Source organism: Lepisosteus platostomus, chromosome 5 (genome assembly GCF_059453375.1).
Source record: "Lepisosteus platostomus isolate fLepPlt1 chromosome 5, fLepPlt1.hap1, whole genome shotgun sequence".
NCBI lineage: Eukaryota > Metazoa > Chordata > Actinopteri > Semionotiformes > Lepisosteidae > Lepisosteus > Lepisosteus platostomus.
This window is the reverse complement of record NC_142615.1, coordinates 42,899,844-42,924,468: the sequence shown is the minus strand read 5'-3', so window position 1 is coordinate 42,924,468 and position 24,625 is coordinate 42,899,844. Positions and strand designations below refer to the sequence as shown.

Genomic DNA, 24,625 nt, shown 5'->3' with positions numbered 1-24,625 from the left:
TCGTCGGAAAACGACGTTGGTAGTCCTTCTATAAACTGAATGTATGGAAATTTCACAAGCAACTCAGCGTATAGAGGTCGCCAGCAGCTGTAACACCAGACTGTGTTTTCGGGTTTAAGAGTCATAACGGTATCACCGTTCTCCAAGAGCTGTTTTATAAAATAACTTTTACCGCAATTCGTGGGTCCGGACAACATGCATGAAAAAGGGTGTTTTAACCTGACATCCATCGTGTTAATATCCGTAGGGCAACGATGTCAAATTTTCTTGCAGCACCCGCTTGTCGTACACCACCTTCTGGGTTTTCTTTAAGGTCCGGGTCTCACTGCGCCAATCCTTTTTAACACGCACGATCATCGGCTGTTGAATAGAAATGTGTTTAAATTCCCGGCACTCTGCATAAGGGTTAACGCCATAGTCAAAAACCAAGTCCCGCAGACTCTTAAAGTTAACTTTTTCACAATTGTTCACATTGAGCGTAATGCCTTTTACCTTTAAACAGGCTTTCCCTCCAGACAGTTTGTACCCGTACGACTTGGGTCCTGTTGATACAAACTCGGTGATGTGTTGTCCAGCAGCTATTTCGCTGGTCAGCTCACCCAAGTAGTCACCCAGTTCCGGATTCCACTCACCCTCCCGGCTCACAAAGATAACCGAATCTGTCTCGTGGTACAGACAGTGGCCTTGCAAAGCATTTAGCAGATTGTATAACTCCAAGCGGGCATAGGCGGTTGTAAAGCTAGCGATGAAAATGTTAGTGTTTGAATGGCCTGTATAGTGGTGTTTAGTGTTTCCACGTAACACAGGCTGTGTTTTCATTGATAAACTCGCAGGCTGACACCTCATGATATGGCGTAAATAAGTACCTGAACAATTCATCGGGGTTTCTCACAATGGTGGTCTGTGGTAAATTGTCTCTTTGTCCATACTTCCCCCACAAACTGTTCAAGGCAATTTTTGAAAGCTATCTTTTGGCCGGATTCTTTTTAATGTTGCCGGGGTCCAGCCGTCACCCGCTTTTTCATAATATTCGCTGATATATCTTTGTTGTTTCGCGACATCTGTACACCCCTCTGGAAACCCCGAAGCTTCCTGTTTCCCTTTCAGATGCAGTTTGATGTAGTCGGTAAAAATATCGTGTGAGGCCTTTTCGAAATGCCAAATTTCGTAAATTTTACACACTCAATACCCCAGATCTAAGGCCATCTGTAATTCAGGGGTGCACCAGACACCAGTCAAGGCGCGATCTTCATCACCGTGCTCACAGGGGGTGGTCTGTTTTGTTTCAGCACACGTACGACAGTGTGAAAAACAGTTTTTTGTCAATTTTGGTTGGAAGAACTGGAAAGTATAAACGTCTGCGTGGGTAAACTTTCACCTTCGCTAAACCGAAATACCGTTTTAAATCTCCAAAGTTGTTATAAATGATTCGGGGGTGCCCCAGTGGGTATTTTTTAGTTTTGTTCACAAACGGATACAGACTGGTGAAATCATAGCTGTGTAATGCAAACAAATAGCATTTGTTCTCCCCCGAAAAAGTGACTCCCGCGGTTGCAGAGGCTCTGGTAACTGCGCAGCTGTTAAAAATTTACCCAAGTCTCCATTTTCAACAAGCATGTCTCTGAACTCGTGCTCCCACAAAACACGCACGTTAAAACCTCTCATTTTGAGAAAATTAATTTTAACCATCGTACAACCAGCCAAAAGTAGTGTTTGTCAGCGGATTAAAATCGTTTTCACAATAACAAACGCTACAACCATGAAAAAAGCAACCGTTGAGCTCAAAGGCTGTCGGCACTCCGTCAATTACAGCATAACCATCCAGAAAATATGGGCCAACCTTGAACTCACTGGCCGTGGTTAACGGGTGTTGGATTTTAACGGGCTCTGTGTGTTCGATGTACATAAGCCACTTTAACTGACCCCGTCACACACACCGCACGTCTCCAAAACATCACAAATTATCTCTAATACGTGATTTTAAAACGTTAAGACCAATCCGTTAAAGTATGAAGAACAACACCCCATCATTTGTTGCCTATTAATACCTTAAAGACTTTTACGCTTGCGATGTGTGGAAATTTATCTCAAACTTTCGAAAAAGCTGTCGCGAATGTGTTATTAAAAATAAACTGTGTCTTATTACATTATTTTAAAAACTTTAAGACCAAACCCGCGTGTTTAAAATTTCTTTTCTGGGCAAACACATCATTTGTGTTTGCGTTGTGTGTTAATACTTTTAAAGTTTAAAACGTATAAACTGATATGTGAATACTATTCGCTCTCGATAAAACAAGGGGGGGGGGGTCATCACAACATTGGTTGTGATGCGTTTTAAAGCATCACAACCAATTGAAAAATGTCTTGTGTTATGTAGGCGTGGTTACACCATTGGCGCATATTCTTAAACGCTCCGGACTGACAGGGTCGCAGCGCGTCCTTGGCGCTGTCAGACACCGCCCCTTGTTAGGAGCTGCGGAGATGGCTTCTTTGTGTGGAGAAACAACGGGGTCTGCTACTCTACAAAGTGAAGAGGTAGGCGGCTAAAATATTTTTTCTGATCGTGGAATTGTTGTATCGGTGCTTAGCGTATGTCATTTTAATACTTGGTCTTCTTTTTAGCAAAACCCGACCCCACCCTCTGCACCCTGTGACAGCGGCGGGGGTGTGAGTTCAGCTGGGGTACCAGATGTTGAAGAACTGCCGGGTGCTAGCGATGATACCACGCTACAAATGGTAAATATTAACAAAAAACCTTAGCTCAAAAGTTTTTTAAGCCTTTCTTTTCTTTTTCCTTTAATAGAATAAAGAGGATGTGGACGGGTCAATCTTCAGCCTACCAGCACAACTGAATGTTTCGTGTCTATGCTTGTGTGTTCGGCCAAATGTTAATAAAGCTGATGCCCAACAAGGTTTAGCTAACGATGTCCCTAATGAGCCCAATGTTTGAAACACCTACTGTTGAAATAAAGCGGTTCACATTTCACATGGTGTTTGTCCTGCGAGTTCTTTCCGTGAGACTTTACGCAGTCAGTGTGTGTGTGCTTACAACCCTGCTGCTTTTGAGACACGGCTTGTGCAGCGTATAAGCAGCCTGGCCGGACAACCACTCGGCCACCCGGCCGTGGCTGGCGCCGCTCACAACACGGGATCTCGCAGCTCACACCAGACTCTCCGTGCAGCTGTAACTACCCGATTCCCTAGGTTTATAATAGAGCGCACTCAACCCCGCTGCAGACATGGTCCCCTTCCAAACCAATACACACTTTCACATACCTAAAGCGAGGGATGCACCGCCTTTGGGCTTTGGGACCCTGAGGCTCCGGACCGACTGGCCGGGGGGGAAGGCGGGAGTTCCGACCCTTAACAACACACCATTGGCTCCTGAGGGGGCGGGACATGCACAAATAACAACACGCCATTGGCTGACAAGGGGGCGGGACAGCCAACCACCGCTGACTGCCATTGGCTGGAAAAGGGGGCGTGGTACCTGCCAAAAGTTTGACGAAAGGTGTCGCTTTATACTACTCAGAACACATGTAAGACTTACACACAACTTTTAATATGCTGTAGTGAATTTGCAGGTATCCTGGGGAGGGAAGAGAACTGATATTAAGGAAATACATATTTAAAGGGGATGTAAGTATTAAATGTGTTTTGTCACATCTGGGTGTTAACTGAATAACATTTTAGCATTATTTTTTGTGTTTTGACTCTATACTTGTGTTTATCAGGAGACAGCAGAAATATTGATGTTTACATTTATATTCACATTCCCAGTGATATTGACTTAGGTACTCCACTATTTACTTGTAGTTTGACTGGTGTCAAAAGTTGAAAATCTCTGCAAACATCAAGATGGCTAAGGACGTGGAAAGAAACTCAATCACATTTAGAGAAGGTAATGTTTAGATCGGATTAATTCAAAGTGTGTCTCTGGGTGCGTTTGATCTACCAACGTTGTGTTTAACTGAAGGACACCCTGACTGAGTGTGCCATAGAAACTGACATTTTTTGTATTTTTTCTACATTCACAGATTTTTGGCTAAAGTAAAAAAAAAGATCGTTGTCATTTTCTTGCCAGCTGGCAGTAATTCTTTTGCACTGATAAGAAAGATGAGCATTTTATCTTTCGCAATGTGTGGATTTCTTGAAAAACAAGTTGTGCCAAAAGCGAAATTAAAAGTTCATTTAAACATAATGCAGAAGCATATTGTCTGTAACAATAAACAGTGGGCGAAGACAGGAAGTAAGGCACTGCTGGGATTTGAACCAGGATCTCCTGTTTACTAGACAGGCGTTTTAACCAACTAAGCCATAGCGCCAGCAAAGCACTGCCCTTTTTCAGCCAGTTGGACACACTGCTCTGTTATATCTTCGTTCGGTGTGCGGTGAGCCTGCTCACTGAGCAAGTTGAGAAAGGATGTGAAATGGCTTTTATCTGCCAATTTCATTACCAAGGAGCTCAATATGCTTTTGATTATCTACAGGGTGTGTAGTGCAACACAGGCGATGGACTGCTGGGATTTGGAGCCAGGATTTCCCGTTAACTAGACAGGTGCTTTAACCAACTAAGCCACGGCGCCGGCAGAATTCTCCTCTTTTACTGCCCCTTGGACACACCGCTCAGAGACACCTGCATTCAGTAAGCTGAGTCGGCTGGCTGAGCATGTTGCCTCCTTTACATTCTGGCCCCGACACTAAGAGAAACGTACAGAAATGGCTTTTATCGGGCACTTTTCATGTCCAATGCGCTTGACATCTCCCACGGGCGACAGAGTTCATTTACGACACTTCCTTTCTTTCTTTCTTCTTTCTGTACTCTTTGATGAAAAAAAAACGAGTAATCATGTAAGGGAAAATGTATTTTTTCATGGAGAAAACGTGCACCAGGAAATGTTGTGTTTAGAAGAAGTGAGTTAACATGAAAAGTGACCTAATTTACCAGAGCAAATGCTCACCTAGCAAGGTCTGCTTTACTACTAGAGAGACGTAGAGTGAAAGATGTGATAATTTCAAGCCGTTGTGGAACAAAACGCTATTTTCTTTTTAATTATAAATGAATTAGAAATTCAGAGCGACACATAAAGGCTTTGTCTGCTTAAAAGTGATGATTTTTAAAAACTGATAAAAATTTGGAAAACACGTTTCTCACGTAGAAATTTAAGATGGGGGTGGGGTATTACTAGTAGTGGCGCTGAACTCACCATGGTGCAATTCATTTACGTGACGGACTAGTGGTTTAATGGATAACGCATCTGATTTCGGTTTATTAGATTGTCGATTCGACTTCTACCGGGGTTGTGTGATTTAAATCAGGCTCCTCAGAAATAGAAGTCCGTTATGTAAATAGACCGCACCTGAAAGCAAACGTTGGGTCTGGTTTCCTTTCTTTCCTGCATGAAATAGCAAATCGTTACAAAAAACACCAGCTAATGTCCAATAGCGTTAGTCATTTAAGCAAACATGAATATACTGTAGGTCTTGGTACATGGGAGTGGATTTCAACCACAATTAAAAAAGGACAAATTGTAATTACAGGCTTCAGACACTTTTTCATACAAAAGTGACCAAACACTCCCTAACTTTCAGGTTTGCTTGAACCTGTAACAAAAACGAGGTCTGAATCTTCCATTCTCTGATATCACTGTCTCTAAAGCCAGTGATGTTTCACGGATGTGCAGTGTGCCTTTTCTCTTGTCATGTTCATGATGATTCGCTGAATAAGCTCCTGACTGGGTGTTCTGTACTGCGCTGTTACTTTGTTCAATTACCTATGTGGTGTACAGATAAAACCAGACTGCATGGTGTAATTTCCGGGTTCAGCACCAGCAGCACCTGCAAACTCATCAGCTGACCTCAACGTGATTTGAACATGCAACCTTCTGATCTGGAGTCAGATGCGCTTCTGTTGCGCCACAAGGTCGCTCACCACACGTCCTTTTAATTCCCCCAAAGAGAACAATCAGTGTCCCTGAAAAATATTTTTTTTCATTCTCTCCTGTGTGGAGCGCCGCTCTTCCAACGAGGGTCTCTTCTTCCCCGACCACAGATTATTCTTTCCGCCCGGCTCTCTCACAGAGAGCAGACACACCGTCTCCACTGATGTGTTTACTACATCTATAGATCTCACCCCCTACAGCCCCGATATTCCTGGACAGGATACTTACCACCAGCCTCGTGAACTTCTCATCTTGACCTCTCCCAGGAGGAGCACAATTAACACAGAATCCTCTCTCCATTTAGCAAATAACACAAAACACTGTTTACCTGTCAAGACAGAAAACCGGGCTGCTCCAGGTGAGGCTTGAACTCACAACCGCGGCATGACTCCACTAATCATGTCATTTTACAAAGCCTGAACCTGGAAAGAGATTGGAAGCCGAGAAGTTATGGTGTTTTTTTAATACTTGCCTACTCTTTCAATTTTTCCGTCAAGTCTTTTATTTGGTAGTACTTTCAATTGATGTTAATCCTTGTCCCGATGCACGTTCTGGGCCATGGTGCATCTTGAATAATGTTCTTATAGGCTTCAGTTTGGAAAAGTGCGCTCTTCAGAAGCTACCAAAACCGCTAATGGTTACATAACACTTAATGCAAAAGCAACGTTCGGGTTTGAAAAAAAATATTACTTGCTATGAATACAAACACTGTTACAGGAGGCGTGTTAGGGATATTTTAGCTTAGATCATCAATTCATCTTACATTTCTTCTCCATCTATATCAACAGCGTAATCGCTACTGAGTGCTAAAGGCAGGTCCTGGCAATACAATCTTCTTTAGAAAACATTTTTAAAACTATTTCCACTACCATACGTAAAGTAAAAGATAGTGATTGCACGCAACGAATAAAATCTCTTTTCCAGGGACGTTGTAGTTAGATGCAAATTACAATCGAAAATGTATCAGCTTTAACATTTTCTTTTGGATTCACAGGACAGTCAGCATGAGTCATCAAAGAGCCTGTAGTGGCAAGAAGTTTAAAAGCGCACTAGTGATCTGTCTTTGGTCAAAGGAATTGCTGGAGCAGTAGGACGCAGAGCAATATCTAGCAGCTGTAGACGATGTTTGGGGAAGAGATAATTCTGTTTTCAGCACAGGGAGTGAGAATGAGCTCAGTCCGGCTCCCAGCAGAATCCATTCTGGTTTGGTTACTGTTAGACTGTGCGTCTGAGGCTCTTTGGATCGCAAAAAATAAGTTCACAATACGATAAAAAACACAGAAAGCACAAACGTAATAATATAATGATACAAAATCAATACCAAATCATAAAGCCAATTAAGTACCTATCCTTTGAAAACAGTGACATTTGTATCTACTTTTGAATTACAAATCAGACAGCGTAGTCCCTTAATTCAAAGATCAGATCTTGGCCAAAACAAGACAACCAGATGTTAGCTGAATTCGGAACAAGAGCCTCTGCTTCATCGTTTATTGAGCTTTTGATCAACGTCTGAGTGAAAAAGAGTCGCTATTTTAACTATTTGATTAAAGTTCACAAAAGCACCTTCCTTCGAGCTGGGGTCGAAACAGCGACTTAAGGATTCCTAACTGTTTCTAATACAGTCAGCTGCACTACCAACTGAGCTATCGAAGGGGTTTAAAGCACGCCTCTCTGGCACATATTGCCCAATGTAGTGAAACATTCCGGGTACTTAAATTCCAGTTCGACATCAAGTTTCCAACTCGTTTCCTTAGACTTGTTTACCTTGAATTTAAGCCACAAACCAGGATTCTACTGTATAATCTTCCAGGGATGTTACAAAATGTTTGATGGGGCATCAATCATTACAGGCGGAAATTCACTCCTTTTTTTTTTCTCGAGGCATCAAATTAAATGATCCATTTCATTTGGATCAAGAAGAGGATCACCATGAGAAATAGAACAAACTGTTTGATTCCGTCTTTATTGGGAGCTGTATCACAGCTAATGCATGTAAAGCCTTCAGTATGCGATAGTGAGAGCTCAGTTATGCCAGGGAGTGGGAGTGAAGAGAACTGAACTGAAATTTAGCAAATTCATATTTAAATAGAGAGTAAATCATCAAAGTGTTCTGTCACTTAAAACTTATTATAACACTACCAGGAGTGGGGATTGAACCCACGTGGACATTTGTCCATTGGATCTTAAGTCCAACGCCTTAACCACTCGACCATCCTGGTCTACAACGATATGCTCTTCAGTTGTTTAGCATTTAAATATGATTCAACAATTAAAAAATATTAAACCACAAAACCTCTTAGAGTTGCGAGAATACTTCCTTTGTGTATAAAATACATTGTGAATGCTTTCTTTACTTTTTCGTTTTTATGACATTTTTTTGACCGAGCACGAATATTCTTTTGTCCATATCTTCCCAATGGAAGCACAGAACGCCGTCAAACCAAATGCATTTTAAAGACCAAGACTTGTGGATATTTCCACAGCCTCTACATCAAACTATCAGTGGGCTAATTATCTTTTTTTAAACCTCCGGTTTTTCATCAATGCATAATTACGCACTTACTGGAACCCGGAGGACCGCTGTGTACAGACGTTCACAACGTGAGAAACACTGTTCAATATGGCTTCGTGCGAAAAACCTGTATATGACCATAGGAAGCAGAACAGTGCAGTCTCCAATTACCCAGACTGTAAGCACAGAAATAAAGCTTTGTTTGATTTCTGAAACCCTTCCTTTACGCCCTGTTTTAATTCAGTTAAGGGTCAACTATATTGACAATACTACTGACAGCAGGAAGATTAAAATATTCTTTACTCAGCAGCTTATTAAAAACAGCTCCCATGATGTTCAAACCGATTTTTTACACAGAACACTGACACAGCTTTTCGTTCTGAATCTCTTTTTCTTGTGCTTTTATTTAATATGGCACAATGCACTGGGATAGGGGTATTCTGTTCACAAACCAATAGCATTTAAATCACAGCACCTACAATGCTGCAAGTAAGTGTTTTGGACACTAAGCAGGTCTTCTGACTTTTCCCAGCTTTGTGTTGGGTTGTGGAACCTTTATTTTTTATGATTTTCTGTAGATAACACTACAGGTATACACTGGGATAGGTGGGTCTTTTTCATGGCTCAATAGTAATTCAAATACAACAGCCACACTGCTGAAACCATATGTTTTACATACCAGACAAGGCCCCTAACTCATACAACCTTGCTGTGGCTGTGGCCTCTTTCTTTATTTTTTTATGATTTTCTGAAAGTAACACTACAGGTAATACACTGGGACAGGTGGGTCTTCTTCATGGCTCAATAGTGTAGTGGTTTGATGGGTTTACAATTATTAATTGTAACAGTAATCACGAGGTTGTTCGTTGTAGCTTTTAGAAAATCAATCGTCAAACAACTAACAACACACACGGGTTCGATACACGAGATACAATTATTAATATAAATTGTGCACCAAAGATATACTAGTCTGCCTGGATACGAGCGGCAGACCTTACTGTGAGGGTTATCAATATACAAGGTATATAATCTCGAAGAGATGCAAACACAAAGAGATACACAACAGAGAATATATGTCAATATATATCGTTCGGTTACCAAATCGCTAACCAGTGTTATTACCCACTGTTACTCTAAACTCGGAAGTAAATACATTACTCATGAATTAAATTGATAACAACTTGTGTTGAGGTACAATTGAATTCTCGAGACGCAATGTAGAACATGGGGTTTACTTATCCACTGTGTATGGATTTGGAATCTCCCGCCACGAACACCAAACCAGCTGACAGGCTCTGTTGCAGCCTCTGTTGCAGCGGTTGTCCAATGGGCGTTGTGTCGGCGTCCTCTGTCTACCGGCCAACCAGTCAAGGTGCAGCTCGGAGTAGGATGGGCGGAGGAATCTGACTGCGGCGCGCAGGGCAGTTGTTGCTCTGAGGGGATCTACCAGGAGTCCGGCTGGCTAGTAGAAAGTCTCTATGCACAGAGTGTGACCGCGAGTCCTCACAAGTCACTCTTTTGCCCGGGAAGAAGCTGGTTCGTTCCCGGTCCAGCGCTGCTTCTGAATAAGCTATTCAGGTTGTCAACGAGGGTCCAACTGTAGGCTGCCGTTGATCAAGCGAAGCATTCACGTTGGTAGAATTCTGAGAACGTACGGGATCCTCGGCCTCGCGCTTAGAACAAAGTCCAAGTCCTTTTGCAGACAACAGCAGTTGTCACGTGATTGTCTCTGAGGATGCGCGAAAATGGCCAAGGAGAGCCCCGATCTGAGCTTGCGCTCCCTTTTTGACCAAGACCCAGATGTGTGCTGATTGGTTGAGAGTTTGGCGGGCATTGGAGACCCACATGGTATTACCACGCCCTGCCAGTCCCTGATTGGTTGGTCAAGATGAGATATAATTCACTTACTCTTGACACTTAGGAATGCAGTCCAGATGTCCATTCGGCACTCCCTAGACTGATAGGCGCCAATGGATGACCATTGATCATGATAGCCAGGCTTAGCTAACTGCATCCCCGTCTGGGAGCTTGTTCCTTATCAAAAGAAAACATCTTAAATCAGCCTGCATGAATATTTTCTCTGTGGCTGCACCACAGAGATGGAGGGTGAGATGGGGCCTCCTTTAGGACAGCATACCAACGCTTAAGTCTTATTAACAAGCATTGCCGCTACAATAGCAATTCAAATACAACAGCCACACTGCTGAAACCATATATTTTACACACCAGACAGGCCCCCTAACCTCATACAACCTTGCTGTGGCTGTGACCCCTTTCTTTATTTTTTTATGATTTTCTGAAGGTAACACTACAGGTAAGACATTGAGATAGGTGGGTCTGCTTCATGGCTCAATAGCAATTCAAATACAACAGCCACACTGCTGAAACCATATGTTTTACACACCAGACAGGCCCCCTAACCTCATACAACCTTGCTGTGGCTGCGGCCCCTTTATTTATTTTGTAATTATTTTTTCAATATGGCACCATTAGACAGCCGGTACATGGGGATAGGGGGGTGGTATTCACGAGTCAATAGCTCTTCAAGCACAACAGCCACAGTGCTGCAACCAAGTGTTTTACACACCAGACAAGCCCCCTAACCTTATACAATCTTGCTGTGGCTGTGTCCCTTTTCTTTATTTTTTTATGATGTTTTCAATATGGCACCATTAGACAGGCGGTACATGGTGATAGGAGGGTGCTATTCACGAGTCAATAGCTCTTCAAGCACAACAGCCACAGTGCTGCAACCAGGTGTTTAACACACCAGACAGCTCCCCTAACCTTCATCAATCTTGGGTTCATCAATCATTTGATCATTTTTCAGCGTGGAATAAACCTATTACTTGTTCCTTGGAGATTACCATCTGCTGATAAGATATGATCGCTATATTGACCATATACAATTTCTTGCATAAGGAATTCATATTTGCATACACCGATCCCCCCGGAGTCCCAAGTGATTCTGGTTTTGGAAAGCTAAAGGACAATGAGCTTCACGATACCAGGGGGACAGTGGGTGGTCAAGTCTCCCCTAAACAATGGATATTTTCAGATTAGGATGTCAGTGCATTTAATAATGTTGTTGAACTCTCTTTAGCCCAAATACAGAGGAGCCCAGACCCAGAATGTTACACATACTGACAGAGAGTGATCTCATTATGTGTGTTTGGATTTTAACAACTATTTTTATTGTTTGCTAGAACCAAAACAATCTATGTTAGACATTTTCATCTTCAGCCAAAAATACAAACCTGTGTACGTAGTGTGGTGCAGGTTCTTGTCCCATCCTGCTCTTGGTCCAGGTTGGAGGGTTGCACCGATTCTGAGTCTTGTTAGCTGGTATGGATGGGTTTGGGGGTGTTGATACCAGAGTGGTCCGGGGGGGTGCAGGTGTCTCGGGGGCATTCTTGTTTTTCTGTGAGTTCAGGTTGATTCTGTTGGTTCTGTCACGAATCTCCCTCACGCAGGCAAGCGCTCCCGCATTCCCTCGAGCTCTCCCCATACCAAACGTGCACGCGTCAATCAGTCCTCTACTTAAACCCTCATCTGTCCCCCGGTCATTGCTCACGATTGAGATTCTCTCCCGGAGCTTACCTACTAACTACGCCTTTGCCTTACTACGACTTCTCCCCTGGACCTCGATCCCGCTTTTCCGACTACCGCTTTAGCCACTCGATTTTGTACCTTCGCCCGTTTTACGCTTTCTCGGATCCTGACCCCAGCCTGTCTCTTCGTTTACGCCTCTGCCTTCTGAATCCACACCGACGCAACTGCTACGCCTTCCCGGACTCTGACCCCTGCCAGTCCCTCGACTACACCTTCGCCTGTCGATTCTGTGCCTACGCCTGTACTACGCCTTCCCGGACTCGGGCCCCTGCCTGTTTACTCCGACTACGCCTGCGTCTCGCGCCAACCCTACCAAGGGCACCGCATTGGATCCCTATCCTCAGCAGTCAGCCCCTGCGTGACAGGTTCTGAGTGTCTTGGTTACATCCGTTTGTGTGTATAGATGAAAAAGCTATTGAAGAGCACCCCCACACCCCCCACCCGTCTCGTTCAAAAAATACTAAAAAGATAATTAAAGTTGCACACAACAAAGCATGACTGTGAAAGGTCAGGAGGCCTGCCTAGTGAGCACAACACTTGATTACAGTAAAAAAAAAAAATCATTAAAAAATAAAGAAATGTTCCACAACTCAAAGCAAGGTTGTATGAGGTTAGGGGGCCTGTCTGGTGTGTAAAACACCTGGTTGCAGGACTGTGGCTGTTGTATTTGAAATGCTATTGAGCCATGAAGACGACCCACCTATCCCAGTGTATTACCTGTAGTATCTTCAAAAAATCATAAACAAATAAAGAAAGGTTCCACAACCCAAAACAAAGCTGGGAAAAGTCAGAGGACCTGCTTAGTGTGCAAAACACTTACTTACAGCATTGTGGGTGCTGTGGTTTAAATGCTATTGGTTTGTGAACAGAATACCCCTATCCCAGTGCATTGTGCCACATTAAATAAAAGCAAGAGAAAAAGAGATTCAGAACGCAAAGCTGTGTCAGTGTTCTGTGTAAAAAATCGGTTTGAAAATCATGGGAGCTGTTTTTAATAAGCTGCTGAGTAAAGAATATTTTAATCTTCCTGCTGTCAGTAGTATTGTCAATATAGTTTACCCTTAAATGAATGAAAACAGGGCTTAAAGGAAGGGTTTCAGAAATCAAACAAAACTTTATTCCCGTGCTTACAGTCTGGGTAATTGGAGACCGCGCTGGGTTTTTCGCACAAAGGCTTAGGGCTTGATTTAGTTTAATGCATGAATGCATTTCCTTTCTGCGACAACTTGTTTTTCAAGAAATTCATACAGCTTGTGAAAAATGAAATTTAATTCTTGCCTATCAGAGCAGAAGGAATATTGCCGACTGGCAAGAAAATACAAGCAATGTTTATTTTTTGACCAGAAAGGTGCGAATGGAGTAGAGCCTCTCTCGTCAGTCTCTGTGGCGCAATCGGCGAGCGCGTTCAAAAACCTCTTTATATTTGCCGAAAATGCGAGTCTTTTGCCCGTGTCCAACAACAACACTTGAGACCGGGGAAGTCCAATAGTGATCAACACCGCAACTCCCCAGACAACCATATTCACCCATGGAAAAGTATCTTTGAAGGGCTGGCGGGAGATATCATTTATACTCCTGTTGCGTCCTCTGCTAAAATAGTTTAGAAATACAACGCGGATTTGTTTGAGAATTTGACAAGCATTGTTACGTTAGCACTGTGAAGTTGGATATTGTGATATATTTGCCTTCATTTTAACATAAATATAAACATAAATGCTGTACAATCTACGCTGTACAGTCAAACACAGGTATATTTTGAGTCTCGTGCTGATCGTCCTGTGGATCCAAAAGAAAATGTTAAAGCTGATACATTTTCGATTGTAATTTGCATCTAGCTACAACGTCCCTGGAAAAGAGATTTTATTAGTTGCGTGCAATCGGTATCTTTTACTTTACGTATGGTAGTGGAAATGTTTTCTAAAGAACATTGTATTGCCAGGACCTGCCTTTAGCGCTCAGTAGCGATGACGCTGTTGATATAGATGGAGAAGAAATGTAAGATGAATTGATGATCTAAACTAAAATAGCCCTAACACGCCTCCTGGAACAGTGTTTGTATTCATAGCAAGTAATATTCTTTTTCAAACCCGAACGTTGCTTTTGCACTAAGTGTTATGTAACCATTAGCGGTTTCGGTAGCTTCTGAAGAGCGCACTTTTCCAAACTGAAGCCTATAAGAACATTATTCAAGATGCACCATGGCCCAGAATCGTGCATCAGGACAAGGATTAACATCCATTGAAAGTACTCCCAAATAAAAGATTTGACCGAAAAATTGAAAGAGTAGGCAAGTATTAAAACAACGCCATAACTGCTCGACTTCCAGTCGCTTTCCTGGTTCAGGCCATGTAAAATGACATGATCAGTGGAGTCATGCCGCGGTTGTGAGTTCAAGCCTCACCTGGAGCAGCCCGGTTTTCTGTCTTGACAGGTAAACAGTGTTTTGTGTTATTTGCTAAATGGAGAGAGGATTCTGTGTTAATTGTGCTCCTCCTGGGAGAGGTCAAGATGAGAAGTTCACGAGGCTGGTGGTAAATATCCTGTCCAGGAATATCGGGGCTGTAGGGGGTCAGATCTATAGATGTAGTAAACACATCAGTGGAGACGGAGTGTCTGCTCTCTGTGAGAGAGCCGGGCGGAAAGAATAATCTGTGGTCTGGGAAGAGGAGACCCTCGTTGGAAGAGCGGCGCTCCTCACAGGAGAGAATGAAAAAAATCTTTTTCAGGGACGCTGATTGTTCTCTTTGGGGGAATTAAAAGCACTTGCGGCAAGTGACCTCGTGGCGCGACGGTAGCGCGTCTGACTCCAGATCAGAAGGTTGTGTGTTCAAATCACGTCGAGGTCAGCTGAGGAGTTTGCAGGTGCTGCTGGTGCCGAGCCCGGAAATTACACCACGCAGTCGGGTTTTATCTGTACACCACATAGGTAATCTGAACGAAGTAAAGCGCAGTACACAACACCCAGTCAGGAGCTTATGCAGCGAATCGTCATGAACACGACAAGAGAAAAGGCACACTGCATATCCGGGAAACATCACGCCCGGCTTTAGAGACAGTGAATGGAAGCTTCAGACCTCCTTTTTGTTACAGGTTCAAGCAAACCTGAAAGTTAGGGAGTGTTTGGTCTCTTTTGTTTGAAAAAGTGTCTGAAGCCAGTAATTATAATTTGCCCTTTTTTAATTGTGGTTGAAATCCACTCCCATGTACCAAGACCTTACAGTATATTCATGTTTACTTAAATGACTAACGCCATTGGACATTAGTTGGTGTTTTTTATTGTAACAATTTGCTATTTCATGCAGGAAAGAAAGGAACCCAGACCCAACGTTTGCTTTCAGGTGCGGTTCATTTACATAAGGGACATCTATTTCTGAGGAGCCTGATTTAAATCACACAACCCCGGTAGAAGTCGAATCGACAATCTAATAAACCGAAATCAGACGCGTTATCCATTAAACCACTTGCCCGTCACGTAAATGAATTGTACCATGGTGAGTTCAGCGCCGCCCCTAGTAATACCCCACCCCCATCTTAAATTTCTACGTGAGAAACGTGTTTTCTACATTTTTATCAGTTTTTAAAAATCATCACTTTTAAGCAGACAAAGCCTTTATGTGTTGCTCTGAATTTCTAATTGATTTAGAATTCCAAGAAAAACGCGTTTTGTTCCACAACGGCGTGAAATGATCACGTCTTTCACTGTACTTCTCTTTTGTAGTAAAGCAGACCCTGCTGGGTGAGTATTTGCTCTGGTAAATTAGGTCACGGATCATGTTAACTGACTTCTGCTAAACACAACATTTCCTTGTGCACGGGAGTGTGTCTTTGTACAGCTGTTAAACAAAGGGCTGGTGGTCAGGGACGCGCTTCGGATTGTTTCGATGTAAACATAATCTCCGCTAAAAGCCCTCTTGAACTTTGCAAATGTGCGTGTTTTAAACCATTTTCACGTGTGGAATTTTATCTTCAGCTGGCTGTAGTTAGAATGCCTTATACACCCGTTGTGTATCCTTAGCAAAAATATTTTAAAATTATAACACAGAGTTGTTGGAGAACTTGACAATCCTTGACAATCATTATTAAATGAGCACAGTACAAATGTACATTGATATTTTTGTTGTATGTGCTTTAATTTTAAAATATATAAACATAATTGTGCTGATATGGATGTTCATTTGAAGGATTTGAGGAATCTATAAAGGATGTCAGAACAACCAAAGAAACATTTGGGCATCTGCATATTTGTAAAGATTAAAGAGCACCGTAAGTGTGAAGTTTGCACACACGAGAGAAGAAATCAGTTTCAATGCACGTCATTAAACTGATGGTATGCTTATCAATCGTGCATAACAGAGGATGGCTTTGATCCATCGATCTTTGGGTTATGGGCCCGGCACGCTTCTGCTGCGCCACTCAGCTCTGTTTAACACAACTGCTTTTGCACCTGAGATGAAACGTTTCAACGGTAAACGCAGACGTCACTGAGCACTTGGTCTTTTGTAGTACAAATCATCACACGCTGCTCTACATGGGCGTGTCTTCAAGATCGTTGAGAACCAAAGCTTCTGCCTTCCTGGCTACTGATTCTTTCTTCGTTAATTCCCAAATCTTCAATAAGAATCAGTGAAACGAAAACCAAACACATGTACACACTCGCGTCCTACCGTGAAAGAAAAATGATGGAAGCGTTTGAGAAATAACAAGAGTAGTCTGAACAGCTCCAGCCTATCAACTGCTCTACAAAGTGATCGCTATCTCCACACCCAGTTTATAACACTGAAAATGATTCAGGAAGCACAGCAAAGTTCTAAAAACAGCGGTTGAAAAGCGTCCAGATACATAAAATGACAATTTCTCAAAAATAAAATCTTCATCTTTTAAATATTGTCATCCATATATTTTCGTTTTTCTCTTTTTTACATAACACGCTTTCGAGAAATAAACTGTCTTGTAATGAAGGCTGCATTAGAAAATGTGTATCTAAATTAAAATCGGGTTTATGACTTTTGCGTTATTCAGCTTTCTTAGCGCTTGGGTCTCGATTCAGATATTGCAATGAAAGCAACAGGGGAGTAAGTTTTCCTTTTCTAAATCAAAGGTGATCTGCTCACAAGGAAGTATAAAAACTTCAGCGTTTACTTTTTGAAGACCGCAAATTGTCGAAACACTGTTGCTTCATAAGCTAATAAGTAACGTTTCTGAGCACGCATTGTATTACTAATGCTATTATTAATAACAAAAAGCTTAAATTCACATAATGGAATTTGGACGGCTCAAAGTAGTCTATTCCTTGTACAACTTTACTTGCCCGCTGAGTAGAGTTTAAAGCAACGGCAGCAGAAGTAGCAGTAATAGCAACAGCGTAGAGTATCACAATACACTCTATGAAAGAATTGCGGCTTCAGATCGTTTTGTTCTGTTGAAGCTGCCTACAGGCTCTAAATTGCTGACATTGGCTGTGATCTTTTTTCAGGTTTCATGAAATTCTTCACATATTTGAAATATTTAATTCGGGTTCGCCTAATACACGGTGCAACCCGTACCTGCAGCAGAATGCTGTGGCACATGAAGCCGTTTTGTATATCGGTTGTAAGGATTTAGGAGCGTACTACAAATCGAGCAAGCGAAAAGAAAATTAAACAGGAGTCACTTTTTGGATTGCTAATTCATTGTGCTCTGCTCGTCTAGGTTCAGATCCCATCCTTGTCATGGTTAAGGCCTGAGACGTGTGTGTTTTTTCTAAACGGTGTTTGCATTTGTTTCCTCTTTTACTCCTGTAAACTCAGGATTTTTTTTCCTTGGTGGCAACGATACGCTTCTGCAATACAGTAAATGGTAGACTCTGCTTTCAAATTAGCTGCACCAGGCATTCAGATACAGAAAAACACAGGGATTTAAAATTCAGGAATATGAATGGCCAATTGCTTACAGCTAGGGTTTTTACGTTTTCTTATTTAGCGATTTGTGTATCAATCTTTTAACAATTCATTAAAATGCTAACAATATGTAAAATCAAAACAACAGCACCGTTAAATGCTGGGGAGACAGGTAGTTGTTTTTTTCAATCAGATGCCAATCTCTAATGCTGTGTGTGAGAGCGTACGTACCTTTCCTTTTCTCACATTTTCTGACAACTATTCCAAAGGGGCACCCTGTCAGCTCCTAATACTTTTTAAAAGTCTATGCTCGTGCAAATGTTAACGCATGACCTACATCGTAAAACTAAATTAAAAACTAACATTAAGTTGTCAAAGACATTCATTTACATACAAACAAGAGACAGACATAGTAATGATTCTACATTAACTTGTCCTACACTGATCAGACTAATTGAAATGTATGAAAGCCCGTTTCTGCCAGGGAGTTAAAAAAACGCGTTATGGTATTGCAGAATTTCGACTAAGTAACTCAGAATTGCGACTTAGTAACTCACAACTCCGACTTTATATCTCACATTTGCAACTTCGAAATAGCCCATATTTCATTGTCTGTCCTTTTGTTATTGTAACGGATTCGGGTTCTAGCCAGCAAGACCTGGGTTCGAGCCAATACAGTGAGGCACGAAGTAGGGTGGGAGCGGCGAGGGCACAAGCCCTGGAACCCGAATCCGTTACAATAACAAAAGGACAGACAATGAAATATGGGCTATTTCGAAGTCGCAAATGTGAGAGATAAAGTCAAAATTCTGAGTTTTTAGGTCGCAATTCTATGATTCTAAGTCACAATTCTGAGATACCATAGTGCGTTTTTTTTACTCCCTGGCGGAAACGGGCTTCCGTAGGTTCTCAGTGCTGCGAAGCAAAAGCAATCTCTGGAAAATCAGACAAATTATTATCAGATCATGTCAAAAGCTGATCAGTATTTCTTTACTGGAAAACAAAGAAATGCTTGTATTACACATTTTAATATGACATGCAATTACACATGAAAAATAGTAAAATTTGTGTTGATAGAACAACCCCCTCGATAAAAGAAAGTGTGGACGGACGTGTCGCATGTTCCGTTCTCTGTCTGACAGCGAGTTTAACACACTGTCCTCGTAAATTAGAAACTAATTGAACAATAAATTAATCTGAGCAAATTTTACACGTGTGGGTGATTTAATTCTGTCGAAATTGCGTGGAACTCTTCCGCTGGGGTCAGATACACACGGGAAAATGTTCAGGCGGCTTCACGGAGTCCCGCCTCAGACTGGAATCAGGTCCTAATTAGACCCTGAGAACATTCCGAGTCTCTGTGTGTAATTGATTGTGTTGATTGAGCGGTAGTGTGACCAGGTGTGCGGTAGCAGGTCCTGCCAGTATAAAAACCTAGTCACCGCGTTCACACTTTATGCTTTCTTGCTTCAACACGGTTTTGTGGTTTACTTATTTTACTTCTGTAGCAATTAAGCGGGACGTTAATTTGGCGATGCGCTCGTTTCTCTTTGTGCTGTGCCTGTGCGCAGGGGCCGGGCTCCCCGCACTGGTCTCCGCCGGGCCGGCTGGCTGGGACTCTCGGGAATTGGCGCTCCAGGCCGACCTCCCGGCTCCTGAAGACGCAGCCCAGTCGGAGGACTTGAGCCTGGCAGATGCGCCCTCCGAAGACCTGTCTGCAAGCGAGAACGACTCGCAGTCCTTGGCTCCCGACTTTCGCCGCCTTCCCGTGTCCAGAGACGCGTACTCGCCCTACTTCGACAAGGAGAAGGTGAAGCCCGAAGCCGGCAGCCGCCCCTTACCCGCCTACATCAAGAGCGTCCTGTTTCCTCCCCAGCGAGGGCGGCAGCCGGCTCGCCCGGCCATCGGGGGCACCTGAGGAGTGGCCGTGTGGTGCGACTCCAGCAGGATGTACGTGAGGGTCAGTCGGCTCCTGTTCGGATCAGCTGTCGGCCATCGGAGGTGACATTGGGCAACTGCAGCGTCAGCCGAACCACACGCAGTTACTTCTACTTCATCTACAGTCTTCACGAGTGTGGCACTGAGCGATCGGTAAGCGGGTCTTCATCTACAGGCAGTGTATCGATGTGAGCTGTAGGGCCAGTGTCGGGGTTGCCTTTCCTGGGAATATCCCTTCCTCTGTGACCCTGCAGGTTGTCCAGGGCCGCCTGGTGTACTCCAACACTCTCCGCTATGCCCCGCCCTCCTCCAGTGCACCTGTGCATCGCTTCATTCCCTTCTCTGTGCCAGTCAAGTGCTCCTACAACAGGTAGGCAGGGCTCTGCTGCTGCTGGGGAAAGTGTCCAGAAGCCCCTCATCCCCCTCTGTCCTGCAGGTTCCACTACTCCTACAAGGTTGGTTATGTCCCCACGTGGGCCAGGAGAAGGACCTGAAAAACAAGCACAGCTTTGTCCTGCTCACCACCAACTGTAAGCTCCTTGAGTGAGTGGCTGCTCCTGCCTGCAAGGGGTGCTGTGTGCAGGTGTAATGCTGCCTCTCTCTCTCCAGCCTGCTGGGTCCGGCTCTCTCCTAAGGATGAGTACTTCCTGGGTCAGCCCATGTACTTCCAGGCCACTGCCTACTTTGCCACAGTGGAGCAGAGGCTGTACATCCACTTGTGTTGCGTAACGGAGAAACCGGACCAGCACTCCCAGCCCCGTTTCCCCGTGATCGACAACTTGGGGTACGGCCCCTTCTGGGAGGGGAGGCGGGCAGGAGCCCTGAGAGCCTGCAGGGGTTCATCCTTGTCCTTGTCCCCAGGTGCATGGTGGACAGCAAGGCAGATGGCTGCCTGTCCAGGTTTGTCCCCTCCAAGCAGAAGGATGTGCTCTGCTTCACGATTGATGCTGTCCAGGAAGGTACTGCTCTCAAAGGCTGCTCAGCCTTCTTGCTCTACTGATCCATTGTCTGCTTTTCCATCCATGATCTAGATGTGAACCAGACTGTGGCAGCTGTAGTGCCTAGAGCTTCCAGCTTGCCTTCACAGATGGCAGAAGGTCCTTCTCTGTCCCTCTATTGGCCTTGATCCCTTAATGCTGTGACCTTCCCTCTTGCAGCATGAAGTGACTGAGCTGTACATGCACTGTGTTGTGGCTGTGGCTCCTGCTAAAGCAACACCAGGGACCAAGTCCTGCACCTACAACAGGAAGGCAAAGAGGTACTTCTGCAAGGAACCTGCTGAGGGTGCTCTGGGACATGCCAGCTGGAGGCCTCACCTGTCCTCCTCTCCTCTAGGTGGGAGGAGCAGTATGGTGACCATGAGGTCTGTGCCTGCTGTGAGTCCAGGTGTGCTGGCAGCCAGAATGAAGGTGGGTCTGGTTCTCTATCCCTTGTGGATGCATCTCTGCCCAAGAGACAACCATGCTTGGATAACTGAGGAATGATCCCGTGCTGGACAAAGGGACTGTGTAGATGAGTAGACTGTGGGTCTCTGGGTATAGCAGATCCCTCAATCCTGGGTGCTGCTTGTCCACAGGTACTAGGAGCCTGGTGACCAGTACTCGGGTGGCTGTGGCACCAGTAGAAGCTCCTCTGGATGTTTACACATTACACATCAGACAGGCCCCCTAACCTTATACAAGCTTGCTTTGAGTTGTGGAACATTTCTTTATTTTTTAATGATTTTTAATGATTTTTTTTTACTGTAATCAAGTGTTGTGCTCATTAATAATAATAATAATAATTGCTTACACTTATATAGTGCTTTTCTGGACACTCCACTCAAAGCGCTTTACAGGTAATGGGGACTGCCCTCCACCACCACCAATGTGCAGCATCCACCTGGATGATGCGACAGCAGCCATAGTGCACCAGAACACTCACCACTATCAGTGAGGAAGAGAGAAGAGAAATGTAGCCAATTCAAAGATGGGGATTATTAGGAGGCCATGATTGGTAAGGGCCAATGGGGAAATTTGGCCAGGACACCGGGGTTACACCCCTACTCTTTTCAAGAAACGCCATGGGATTTTTAATGACCACAGAGAGTCAGGACCTCAGTTTTACATCTCATTCGAAGGAAGGCGCCTGTTTACAGTATAGTGTCCCCATCACTATACTGGGGCATTAGGACGCACATGGACCGCAGGGTGAGTGCCCCCTGCTGGCCCCACTAGCACCTCTTCCCGCAGGAACCTTAGTTTTTCCCAGGAGGTCTACCATCCAGGTACTGACCAGGCGCACACCTGCTTAGCTTCAGTGGGTTGCCAGTTGTGAGTTGCAGGGTGATATGGCTGCTGGCCATAATCAGCAGCCTTCAGTACTGAAGCAGGTGTGAGCCTGGTCAGTACCTGGATGGGAGACCTCCTGGGAAAAACTAAGGTTGCTGCTGGAAGAGGTGCTAGTGGGGCCAGCACCACCATTAGGCAGGCCTCCTGACCTTTCACAGTCATGCTTTGTTGTGTGAAACTTTAATTATCTTTTTAGGATTTTTTGAACATGGCAACTTCCACCGAGATGGGTGGGGGGTGTCGGGGTGCTCTTCAATAGCTTTTTCATCTATACACACAAACGAATGTAACCAAGACACTCAGAACAAGAAACTCAGGGGCTGACTGCTGAGGATAGGGATCCAATGCGGTGCCCTTGGTAGGGTTGGCGCGAGACACAGGCGTAGTCGGAGTAAACAGGCATGGGTCCGAGTCCGGGAAGGCGTATTTCAAAGAAAACTCAGTCTTCACTCAGGTTGGGAGATTGTCAACAGAGATCTTTAATACAATCAGCTGAAGGGGAGCATATCACAGAGAAAGGGTTTCCCCTAGCACTCAAGACATGCTCACTAGACTGAAGTTATACTTTCCTTTTTTATACATTAAAAGTAGGCAATACTTTAACATATCAAAGGAACATACAGGGAAAGGGGCAGTGTCAGAAGTCAAACAAACAGGACAGGGGGGTGCCATTTGGCATCCTAAAATCTGTTTCAATTTTCTCTGGTTGAATGGGTGTGAGGAATCACAGGCTTTAGTTTGCACCTAAGACAGTGGTCTTAGGTGCGAACAGAAAACCTTTCCCACGCATAGTCACTGTCCTGACCTTTTGACTCGGTCTTCCACACGTAGCACAGGCGTAGGCACAGAATCGACAGGCGAAGGCGTAGTCGAGGGACTGGCAGGGGTCGGAGTCCGGGAAGGCGTAGAAGTTGCGTCGGTGTGGATTCAGAAGGCAGAGGTGTAAACGAAGAGACAGGCTGGGGTCAGGATCCGAGAAAGCGTAAAACAGGCGAAGGTACAAAATCGAGTGGCTAAAGCGGTAGTCGGAAAAGCGGGGTCGAGGTCCAGGGGAGAAGTCGTAGTAAGGCAAAGGTGTAGTTAGTACGTAAGCTCCGGGAGAGAATCTCAATCGTGAGCAATGACCGGGGGGCAGATGAGGGTTTAAGCAGAGGACTGATTGACACGTGCACGTTTGGTACGGGGAGAGCTCGTAGGAATGCGGGAGCGCTTGCCTGCGTGAGGGAGATTCGTGACAAAACCAACAGAATCAACCTGAACTCACAGAAAAACAAGAATGCCCCCGAGACACCTGCACCCCCCCGGACAACTCTGGTATCAACACCCCCAAACCCATCCATACCAGCTAACAAGACTCAGAATCGGTGCAACCCTCCAACCTGGACCAAGAGCAGGATGGGACAAGAACCTGCACCACACTACGCACCCCTCATCCAGACCAGCAGGACAGCCAGACCACAGACAGCACCATCATGTAACCCCCCTGTTCATTCCAACAGAAAAGCCGAACTGACCCCCACCAGCATGGCGACGCTGCAGCTCTGGTCACACCAGCAGGCCCAATGGGCTCAGAGCTGGGGGACATACAGATGCAGCCATTCAAAATGCGTGGGCGATACCGCATTATTTTCCGGTACGCTGTACGCAGTCTACCGCAAGTTACGGGTAAATACTGCGAGTTACCGGTAAATACCACTAGTTACCGTAAATTCTCCTATAATATGACAAGCAAAATAATAGTATCCGGAATTTCGGCAAGCTGGAGCTAATAAAGCTCAACCTCTCATGTTTGAGCTGTGGCCATCAAAGTCTTTAACGAAGATATTACTAATAGTATTAATAATGAATGACCTTGGACAAGCTGTAAGTGTAAACTCAAAGTATTGCCCTGGTCAACATTCTTTTTTTCATTGACCGTCTTTGCAATCACGCATTTGTTTCCAATCATGTAAATTACAGTAATTTTTGAGAATCGATTCACCATGCCTTTCACATGCTCATAAAAGAGATTGATTTAGGAACATAAACATATTACTGTATGAAAACTGTACTGTATACAGTATGTATATGCATATTTAATGTCTTAACTGTGCCCGTTTAAGTATTGAATATTCAAATCTAATTTTACCACTGAAGGGAAATCTTAGTAGCTGAGCATAAAAAGAATAGGAGCATACTGCAACGCGTGTGAAGGCCATAAACAATATTAATTTTGGAAGATAAACATACAGTATATGGCTGGTCTCGGTACTTTAAAGAAAACATACACGAAACATGGTTTCATTATGACCAGAATCGGTCTTGAGATATTTTTAACTTGATTTACAGTATTTGAGAGGTATGTCTTAACACCGATACTACAGTACGTAAATACTGCTCACGTATATGTTTCTAGGTTTATATTACGCATTT

General features: G+C 44.0%; 1 protein-coding gene, 1 long non-coding RNA gene and 2 other non-coding genes across 4 annotated transcripts in view; 3 read left to right on the top strand and 1 right to left on the bottom strand.

The window, feature by feature from the left end:
• The window catches only part of LOC148666806 (zona pellucida sperm-binding protein 3-like), a 109,364-nt gene extending 88,987 nt beyond the window's left edge, over positions 1-20,377 (top strand). The window contains exons 2-3 of the mRNA XM_088630982.1: positions 20,138-20,253; positions 20,320-20,377. Of these exons, the coding sequence (XP_088487108.1) occupies positions 20,138-20,253; positions 20,320-20,377 (174 nt within the window). The remainder of the gene's footprint in view (positions 1-20,137; positions 20,254-20,319) is intronic.
• Positions 2,081-2,859, top strand: LOC148666809 (uncharacterized). The gene is made up of 3 exons (XR_015937047.1): positions 2,081-2,535; positions 2,623-2,736; positions 2,804-2,859. It is a non-coding gene; the product is annotated as an uncharacterized LOC148666809 (long non-coding RNA).
• trnal-uaa (transfer RNA leucine (anticodon UAA)) lies at positions 8,082-8,164 on the bottom strand. The gene has a single exon. It is a non-coding gene; the product is annotated as a tRNA-Leu (tRNA).
• On the top strand, positions 14,844-14,915 carry trnaw-cca (transfer RNA tryptophan (anticodon CCA)). Its single transcript has one exon. It is a non-coding gene; the product is annotated as a tRNA-Trp (tRNA).
• Positions 20,378-24,625: the final 4,248 nt, after the last annotated feature.